At 47.6% G+C, this 9366-nt stretch overlaps 1 protein-coding gene across 2 annotated transcripts in view; it reads right to left on the reverse strand.

Annotated features, from left to right (window-relative positions):
- ANKFY1 (ankyrin repeat and FYVE domain containing 1) overlaps positions 1-7041 on the reverse strand; it is a 31519-nt gene extending 24478 nt beyond the window's left edge. The window contains exons 1-3 of one of the 2 annotated variants that reach the window (XM_039705771.1): positions 7032-7041; positions 2158-2350; positions 538-656 (exon numbers count right to left, since the gene is read on the reverse strand). In XM_039705771.1, the coding sequence (XP_039561705.1) occupies positions 538-656; positions 2158-2350; positions 7032-7041 (322 nt within the window). Of the gene's footprint in view, positions 1-193; positions 276-537; positions 657-2157; positions 2351-7031 lie in introns of those variants that run through there. The other variant, XM_039705772.1, reaches the window with a different exon arrangement.
- Between the last annotated feature and the right edge of the window lie 2325 nt (positions 7042-9366).

Below are 9366 nucleotides of genomic sequence, written 5' to 3' on the forward strand. Positions count from 1 at the left end.
CAGAACAAAACGTTCATGTAGAAGATGGTCTGTTAGAAAACTTCTCTTCCTCACCTGTTTTACAAAGGTATCAAAGTGCCAAAGCAAACAATTTCAATAACACATCAGTACTTGCATTCACTTCCCACACACACTGTGTTAACAAGCAGCAAGGTATTTCCATGACACGCTTCAGAGAAATTATGCACACTACCTCAAAAAGCCCTGTCCTTCCTCAAAAAGGAAGAAGTCAAGCTCCTCCATATAGATTTGTTTTTCATTATGTTTAGTTGACACTAGAAAAGACAAACAGGCCACCAATCTCAACCCCTGTTTGTTAAAGAGAAAGAAGGCAGGTTATTGATTTAACTACCACTAACACCCAGTTCACAAGCTCACTACCACTCTTCAAAGAGAGCTCAATAATCAATAGATTAAACACCACTTTTACTGGACAGCAGGAGACTGAAAGGCACTTAAGTAACCATCTCTCAACAGGCCCTTTCACAAGTCACCCTAAAGACAACTGAGGCATCACATTACTCAGCAGTGACTGACCTGACAGATCCAGCTCCTCTGTTGAGGCAAGGTTGGCAAGGCTCCACGTATCGCTGCGCGCCGCCAAGACAAATTTGTGAGCACGGATGTGCTTGTCCCCAACCTTTATCTTCAGATCACTGAGAGGAAAAAAACCACAAATATGCATTATGCTGACTTCTCCTGCACTTAGGTATGTATAGATTCAGCATCTCCACAGTATCTAGGGCTGGGTATCCACATTCAGCTTCAAGTTGTTTGAGATATTAAAACACAACTGGTTAAGTAGAACATGTTGTCAAATGAAAATTCGTATTCTTCTAGGGAGATATGCAATGAGTCATTCACATTTCAAGTGCTTGGTTGGGTTTGGTTTTTTAAACCATTGCAGAATAAACAGCAAGGGAATTATTGTAGAAGTTAAGAAAAGCCAACAATCTTGAGGTTAAATATTTATGTCACAGTGTCCATACTAATACTGTCAGCTGAGCACCAATGCTTTCAGGCAAGACCAGCAAGAGAACAATGCTGTTTGACAGGAGTCTGAGTGCAAGGCAGAATCCCCACCTCCCAGGAGACCAACTGTCAAAACACCCATTTCATCCTGACCTTTTACACCAGGTTATCCACTGCAGTTAGAAAATACTTGCCATGGTCATTTTGAAATGCCATGGCTTGCAAATGCTCTGACTGTGTAGATGTGCTTTCCAGACCATTTTCCAAATCAAAGCACTGCTATAAACTACAGCACACACAGAGAAGTTACTTAATGAAACCTGCACTGGGACCTGCCACCTTTCTCATTCTGTGGTATGGAGGCCCTTTGAGACAACTCTTCAATGCCTTTAAAGCTAAGAACCTGAACACAAATTATGTGCTCCAACTCTTCTGACATATACCACCTAACAAATCTTTTACCCACCAGGCTACAGGAAGTTCTTGCAGGCACGGGTTCTTTTCTCAGGGAGACTCACGAAGAGATGCTGGTGCAAGGAAATTTTAACTAACAGATTTTCCCTTACATGACTAAACTCCTTTACTATATTGGTATTGCTTTCAGTAACAGCAAAGAAATTGATAAATACTGTAATAGCCTCAGAACTTAATCAGCTCATGGATCTAGAATATGGAAGGGATCCTTAGTGTGCCTATGGAAAAGAAACTATTATTGTGTTGAGATTCAAAAATACAGTGTATCACTAAGTCACATATATGACTAATACAACCAGACAAGTGAAATTATTCAGACTTCTTCACACACAACAGGAATACAGAACTGAAAAATGTTTTAGAACAAAGCTGTTCAAGAAAGGAACAGTTTTCCAGACACACTGTGTAATTAATACATCAGCTAAGTATGGTTCCATTCAAAACTCCTTCTCCTCAAAGCGAGCTTTGCTGCTGACAGTGACTGTGGTTAGTTTTCTCTGAACTTGTCTGAGATGAATTTCTGCTTAGAGCTCTCAGTTCAAGAACTGGATTCAGTATGCCATGACCTCAGCATGCTCTTCCATCTACAACTGCACCTCAGCATTCTATTCGCCCCGCCAGCAAAGCATTTTCCTTGTCTAAGACCAGGACCTAGTTGAAAGGCACTTAAGTAACCATCTGTAATTCCCCTTTCCCAGAGGGACTCCTTACCTGTACTGCTCCTGCTGGTAGAGTTCAGCTACAATGGCCAGAAGCCGACTGATGAAGGTGTCACTGGCATTGTCCTGGTTGGCCTCCACAGCCAGAACGTTGCACCTCCTTTCTGTATCAACAAGTTTCTTCTGCAGCTTCACATACTCCTGGCGGAGGAGCATCAGGTGCTTCTCCAGCTTGGCCACCTCCTCTGCAAGGCACACAGAGTTACCACAAGGTTGAGAGATGCACACCTCTGTTTGGGATCTGAGAGTAACTTCATCCTCAGACTGCACACGTTGTTTAATTACAACACTCCGAGGAGAGTCTCTCCTCTTCCAAATACCTGAGCATCTCATCCCCAATATTCAAACCTTCTATTTTGTATTTTCATAAATACATTGAAAAATCCTAACACAGTGATAAAAGCCACTTACAAACAAAGTTCTGAATTCTGTTTGGTCAGGTATGCCGTAAAGTTCCTAAAGCCATGGAGTCAATTTCTGTGGGAATTATGGTGGGGCAGAGGATGAAGTCTTTGCTTCTTACCCACTTTTTTCAGCCTAGTTAAGATGCTGTTTGACTTTTCAGATGATACTTAAACCACAAGTGAGCATTAGATCAGCTGCTAAAGTACCATATCTACCTCAGAGTATTTAACTGACCTGTTTAGAACTCCTCAACCTGTCAACTCCCCAAAAAACGGCCAGAGTGGAAAACAGATTATCCCCAGAATCTACATGCTAAATGTCAGTCAAAAGTATATAAAACTACTTTCTGCTGGCACACTCTTCCACTGGAGGCACTCCACTGGTAAGGCATCACAAATGGAGTTAAGTCCATATTGGCCATTTCAGTTCAGGATGAGCAAAGCAACAGCACCTGGGAATCTGATCCCTGAACAGGTATTTCCATCCCACTGCAAAAGCCACTTTTCCACCACACTTAACTGGTCACTCCACAACATGCTGGGGTAAATCCACCCAGGCCACCTCTATGAAAAACCTCTACACCTCGCTGCTGGAAGGAAACATCTGCACAGGTATTTAAAACCAATCCAACTTATGAGTGCTTATTTATGGATTAGTTGCAAAAACTGTATGTTTGCTATTAATCACAGTGCTTCACTATCTTCCCCCTATCGTTAAGTTGATTTTTCAAGTAAGGCCAAATCCCAAACCAGTCCTAAAATAACAGGGGGCAGGGAGGATAAATTCAGACACTAACCAGTGATTTTATGTGGGAAAGTTCCTACAAGATTACTCCCTACTAGCCAGGAATTCATATTTCAAAGACTTTTCCAAAATATTTACTAAACATCACCAGTACAATGAGAAATTGAGCTCTGTTGATCATTGTTTTCTTCTTGCTCCTGTAGTAAAGTTCAACAGTGCAGCTGGCCTTGGCCGTGCTCTGACACAGGTCCCCAGGGCAGAGCACCAGTCTGTGGCTCTGCTGCAGACACAACACCTTGTTCAGTCTGTCCTCTACAGACCCTGCAGCAAATGCTTCTTCCTAACTCTCTTAACAACCATTGTAATGGATAAACAAAAGGCAACATAACCCATTTTATTTTTCAGTTAATACTACATAAGCAGGCTTGGAGGTACTTCCTTCAACAGCCTTTTTGTTAGCTTCATCCTTCAAATTTCAGAGATACCATCTCCCTTGGGATACCTTTCTTTTTCTACTGAAACACACTCTGATTTCAGAATTGTGCCATCAGCACCACACCAAGCCTCAAGGAGGGTTTGAAATCCTGCTGTGGTCAGTCTTTCTGTGTGAAGATGAATGCAGTTTTGGTGTTCTCAGAACTAGAAGGACATGTCCCTTGAGCAACCACTCCTTCCTCATTTCTCCACAAGGATAGTGTTGGGGGGACACCAAGCAAGTCCTACCATTACAGCAGGAGTCTGACAGGAGCCCAGAGCAAAAGACACTGAGAATCACAATCACACCAAAAATTAGTGTATGAACAGCACCACTGTTTACCCAGTAAGATTTTTAACAAATTTTTAACAGATTTTTTTTACAAATTCAAATGCTAGGAATAAGAAGCATAGTGCCTAACGAAGCTCACTGCATGCACCACCCTACAGGAATCCTGCATCTTCCAGCAGGATGGGAGTGCAGAGGTGGGACTAAAGAATTTGTACATCATAAATACTGTCATTTTCACTAGCTCCAAATTATCCTGACATCCCTAGGATACAATGCAGAACTACCTTAAACCCCCAACCAGCAGTAGCTGAAGTTTTGTGCACGACCAACAATCCAGCTCATTACTGCGGCTTTCAGGGCAATCCCAGACAATCCCTACTAGCAGTGAAAGTACCTCAGAGAACCAAAGCTTTGAGAACTCTTGCTTTGAGACTGACACCACATGCTTCCTGCAAACTCAGTGAGAAGGGCTGATAGGTATTTGCTTACTGTACCAATTACAAGAACTGTAAAATAAAGAGTTTCTCTTACTCTACATGACAACCTGCACAGATCTTGTGTAGCAGCTAGACTTGAGGCCAGTATCTGATCTCACAGCACACTTCAAATGCACATTCAAGAGTTCTCAAGGTCCAGTTAATCAACATTTACAGCACAAGAGCAAAGGCTCAGTTGTCCCTATAAACTGCTCCCTTAAAGAGTGAACAAATAAAAGGCACAATTACTGCAGGCACACACACACTTAATGATGGTGCTTGCCTCAAGACACTGAAAGGACAGGCTTAGTCAGACACCAGTAAGCCTCTGGCTAAACAGCAATCCCAGTGCTCAGTGAGGAGGATGCCCAGGTTCAGCAGTGAAAAACACAAAATGCCCCTTCTTCTGAGCCACAGTCCAGGTAACTAAGAGTTGTTTTTGTTAACAGCTTTCTGGCAGACTGATCAGCACCTCATGAACTGGCAGAAGTTCATATCCCATATCTAAGGCTTTGAAGAGGATTTCAGGAAAGGCTACTGTCATTTTCTTATCAGGAGAATGCACAGAAGTACTCGGGAGCAAAGAGGTGAATGCAAATGGGGAGGCAAAAGGCAATGAGGGGAAGATAGCACATATCAAAAATAAGAGGGAGGCTCTAGTGGAACCCATCACACAGCCCATTCCACCCTCAAAAGCATAGATACCACACACCAAAAATTAGAGGGAGGCTCTAGTGGAACCCATCACACAGCCCATTCCACCCTCAAAAGCAGTCCCAGAAGCCATTCAGACAAATTTTTGTTTCCTCACCAAGTAGACCTGAGTGAAGTATTTCAGAAAACCAAACTATTTCCTTACCCCCTCCACTGCTCCACACTCAGACCCTTATCTCCCCAAGGATGTACAAGCACTGCTTTCTTGTTCCTCCTCACTTTTGCATATTTTGATCTTTACCACACCAAAGCTCTACAGCTACTGCTTCTTTACACTCAAGCATTAATGCAACAATTCTTACCCATGCCTGCATGTAAACCTCCTGTATTAGCAGTACAGAACTCAGAAGTTACACACTAAAATGTTCAATCTGCAGGTAGCAATTGCAATAAATCTGATGCAGGATTTTTCTAGACAGAGGCAACACTTCCTTGTGAGAAAAAGCACTTGGCTTCTGAGCTAATAACCACGATTTGACAAGCTCCCTTCCTTAACAGGCTTTCACTTTTCAGCTGACTCAAGAGCAGCTCTTAACTAGAAAAGTGTGCCTGCAGGTAGGTACCTTGTTGGCAGGGACAAAATGAGCCCCTCTTCCAACACAACCTCAGGAACTGAGAAGAGTGACAACTCCAGCTTTTTATTCCTGTGCACACAGGATCATTCATTGGTCATGTGCCTTTTTCAGCCAAAAGATCAGAGAATTACTTAAGGCAGGGAAGAATCTCTGAGAAGCACAGATTGTCTGCAACAGGGCTTGTTTGTATCAGCTGCAGGTTAATTCTGCAAAGGAGGACCCTGAGCCAGAGCCTCACATCCTCGAGGGTCTCTTTGGGGAAAGTTTCACCACCTGAAGCCAACCTGGACACCTAAAGCCCTCCAGAAATGGGTCACCAAGGCTTAAACCCAACATAAGAGGCTGGTCAGCTAAATATGCAGCAGTGGTATTTCAGCACACAAGAAGTCAGGCATTTCTCTAAGGACTTAAAGCAGCTTCACTACAGCATCCTCTCAGCTGATGCATCCCAGCCCAGCAGCATCTGCTCCATCTTACTCAGTATTCTACAAGTGCTCCTAAAATTCCACCACTGTCCAGGAGCTGCACTTCAAGAGCTGAAGGACTTAACTTCATTTCCTTTGTAACTTGGAGCATTTTAGCTCCGTTTGCACACTCCGTTTCCTCTAAGAAAAAGAGGAAGCTTGTCTTGCAGAAAAGAGTAGAACTGTAAAAATCCAAGCGTTTGTTTTTTTTTCAAATTCCTTTCGGTTAAATTAATTTGAATGGTGCAACTGCCAGTCTTCAAGCAAAACAGCAGCACTCCAGGAGCCCTGCAAACCTCACCTGAGCCTGACAAAAGGGCTCCGGCACAAGTGAGCGGGAGGTGCAGCACAGGCAGCCCGCCCAGCTCCAGGGAAAGCCGCGGCCCGCGGGGCCCGGGCAGGGCAGCCGGGATGAGCCCGGGATGAGCCCCGGGATGAGCCCCGGGACGAGCCCCGGGACGAGCCCCGGGATGAGCCCCGGGACGAGCCCCGCGACACGGGCAGGAGCCCCCCGCGGCCCTGCCTGACCCACCGCCTGCGGGGAGGGCTCGGCGGGGTGTCCCGGCCGGCTCCCACCGCCCACGGCCACCGCAGGCGCCCTCCTGAGAGGCAAAGCCGCCCGCGCCAGGCCGGCCCCGCCCGGGGGTGTCCGCCCGCGGCCCCCGCCATCTCCCGCTCGCCTCGGGGGCGGCCCCGGCCCCTCACCCGGGCTCCCCCCTCACCTTCCGCCATGTTGGCTCCGGCGCCGCAGCTCTCGCGAGAGCCGCCGCCCGCCCCGGCGCCGGAGCGCGGTGGTCTCGCGAGAGCCGCGCAGTAGCGCCGCCACCGGCCGCGCTGCTGGGACGGTCCCGCCGCTCCGCGTTATCCCGCCTTCTGTCGAGTTATCCCGCCCTCTCTGCAGTTATCCCGCCTTCTCCCGAGTTATCCCGCCTTCTCCCGAGTTATCCCGCCCTCTCTGCAGTTATCCCGCCCTCTGGAGTTATCCCGCCTTCTGTCGAGTTATCCCGCCCTCTCTCGAGTTATTCCCGCCCTATGGCGTTATCCCGCCCTCTCCCGAGTTATCCCGCCTTCTCCCGCATTAATGCCTCCTTCTCCTGAGTTATCCCGCCTTCTCTGGAGCTATCCCGCCTTGTCCCCGTTATCCCGCCTTGTCCCCGTTATCCCGCCTTGTCCCGCTCTCCCCATGGGCAGCCGGCTGGCGGCACGGCCAGCCCCGTCCCGCCGGGCGGGGCCGCCCCGGGGTGCGCTTCCCGCTGGAGGAGCCGCCCGGGGATCCCGGCAGGAGACTGGGCTGCCGGGGAGCGGCGAGGCGGGCACTGGCACTGGCACGGCCGGGAGCGCTGCCGAAGCCGCCCCGCAGCGGGGCCGCTCCGCCGGGCATCGCTCCGCTCACGGGCCGAGGGCTGCTCGCACTTCGGGTCCTGCTCTTCCTTCAGCGCTCTGTCTTTCAGCAGTCCTGGACACAATCCGTGCCCCCTGGCGCTGGATCGGTGCCCGTGGGTGAGTGGCTGCAGTGGACGGGCAATGAGCAAGCAGCAGCAGCAGGATCGTTTTCCCAGCCGCGTGTACAGCGCAGCTGCCCCTCGGCTGCTGCTGTTGTTCATCATCGCTCCTGCTTAGAAGCGACTGAAATGCCAAATACTCGCTGCTGGTCCAACAGCAATTTGTTGCTTGCTTTGAGGAGCAACTTTCAGTTAGATGTTTGAAGACTTTATGCACGGTATTGTTTTACAGACATAATTTTTTTCTGGACTCCACCATGAAGTGACCTTTGAAAAGTTGCGCTGCGTTATATTTAATCTGGTGTTGGATAAAACAGCAAATCCAGAGCTGGGCCCAGGAGGGCCACAGAGTGTAGTTTTCTAGACAAACCATGAAAGAACCTGTCTCATTTTGCACAGCTTGGTGACAGCTGTGTATGCCTTTGCTGTACAGCAAATTACCCCACTGCTCATGGTGCTATTGATCCTCTTGAGGAACTGCGAGGAAGCAGGTAATTGCTCCCTGATCAGATTTAGTTTAATTTCACAGTAACAACAGGCATCGGATTTCAAACCACTGCTATGTTTTGCATCAAGGGAGTTGTAATCTCCTCTGGGGATCTGCCTGGGCAGGAAGCTGTCTCTAAACCCCAACCAGCTTCTGATTTGGTTTAGAACCACTTGTGGTGCTGCTCTGTGTGCAGTGATGGCACTGCACCAAGAGCAGTGCACCAGATGGTACAGACACAGTGGAGTCCTCCACATCGGCCTCCCAAAGCCCAAAATACATTTCTAATCACTTCAGAATTCATGTGCTCTGCTTATTGATCATCTAGTTCCAGAAAGTGTTTTCAAGCACTGCAGCAGAAGGAATTTTTAGAGTGACAGTTGACAGTCCTTCTGAGTTTTAGGGATCTTCTCTGGTGCAGCAGGGAGAAATAGGAAAAAGGAATTAAGATGGCCACACTAGTTGGACATTCATTACTGTTTGATGCTTTTTCTTTTCCCCCAGTGATGCAGAGATATCTGGGATGCAGGGCAAATGTCCTGTGTTGGGGCAAAAATCAGCTCACTCTCAGCCAGGATAACAAACCCCAGGAGAACCCACAGTGATAACTGAGCACCCTGCAGGAACCAAACCAGATACAAAGTCTTGCTACAAGAAAAACTGGGGAACGCTGGTTTACTTCCTTGTTCACCAGGAATCCTCTTACTACTTGTCAATCCTGCAGCTCCTCAGTCATGTCCCATCTGCTTTTATCACTAACAGCTTTCCACCAGTGACCCTGAGTGTGGGGCAGGAACAAAGAGCTGAATGTGATCACAGCAAAGTGAAACAGGCCCTTTCCTTGCCTGCCAAAGGCTTCCTACAACCTGGACACTTGGCTCCAGACCCTGAGCTGCCTCTTTCATTCAGTCACTGGGCATTAGCCATACCTGCAGCTTGTAGATCTTAGCAGTATCCCACAGCAACACTCCTCCCTGGGGAGTATCTGGGTCAGGTGGGATCACAAACCTTCTGGGTAAGCCAAATATGTATCTGAATTTACAAAGGGGAATGAGCAGTGCTGTGCAA

The sequence above is a fragment of the Passer montanus genome, unplaced genomic scaffold, assembly GCF_014805655.1.
Source record: "Passer montanus isolate IOZ18808 unplaced genomic scaffold, ASM1480565v1 scaffold184, whole genome shotgun sequence".
Classification (NCBI taxonomy): domain Eukaryota; kingdom Metazoa; phylum Chordata; class Aves; order Passeriformes; family Passeridae; genus Passer; species Passer montanus.